At 44.2% G+C, this 704-nt stretch overlaps 1 protein-coding gene across 1 annotated transcript in view; it reads left to right on the forward strand.

The window, feature by feature from the left end:
• Positions 1-318: 318 nt before the first annotated feature.
• Positions 319-704, forward strand: part of LOC107601844 (mu-type opioid receptor-like) — a 22,857-nt gene continuing 22,471 nt past the window's right edge. The window contains exon 1 of the mRNA XM_016294157.1: positions 319-676. Within this exon, the coding sequence (XP_016149643.1) occupies positions 514-676 (163 nt within the window). The 5' untranslated portion in view covers positions 319-513. The remainder of the gene's footprint in view (positions 677-704) is intronic.

The following is a 704-nucleotide window of genomic DNA, read 5'->3' on the forward strand; positions in this document are numbered from 1 at the left end:
CGCTGTGATTAACTTGTATTCTAACGTCTGAGGTTACTGAAATATTAAACCCTCGTCGAAAATAATAAAAGGATAAGTAGGCTACTTTCAGGATCTTAGCATTGTGTTTTGACTTGCTTTTGCGGAGTTATCCTAAATTGGGAAGTCAGCTACCCTATAATTCGCATTCTGTAAATACTGCATTAAGCCATAAATTCAGCAGGACATGCAGAGGAGTGATTGTAAATTCATACAGCTTCACCGATGAGAAAATGAGGAAAGCCTCTAGTCATGTGCATGTATATGTGACGTCATTTCGTTGAATAAAATGCGAATACGCGCTTTGAGAGACGCTCGATACAATTTCACGAGCGTAATGCAAGAACGGCGGAGTCATAAGCAAAACAGACTGGTAGCTATACTTGCAGGAGCGGCAGACCGTCTAACGGTTGGGACTCGGAGCGCTTTGAAGTCGGACAGGTATCGTTATCACAGAACGTGATTGATAAAGAACGCAGCCTTACAGCATTTGCAATGGAAACCAGTGGCAACATTTCGGACTTTCTCTATGCGCTTTCTAACCCAGCGATGTCGAATAGCAGCGTATTCTGCCGAAACTTCAGCAACAGCTCCAGTCTCGTGAACATGAACAGCTCCAGATGTGACAGGACGGCTGAGCTGGACAAAAGCTCAACTCCTGTGATAGTGGCGATCATCATCACTGC

Source organism: Sinocyclocheilus grahami, unplaced genomic scaffold, assembly GCF_001515645.1.
Source record: "Sinocyclocheilus grahami isolate Dianchi unplaced genomic scaffold, SAMN03320097.WGS_v1.1 scaffold313.1, whole genome shotgun sequence".
In the NCBI taxonomy this organism is placed as follows: domain Eukaryota; kingdom Metazoa; phylum Chordata; class Actinopteri; order Cypriniformes; family Cyprinidae; genus Sinocyclocheilus; species Sinocyclocheilus grahami.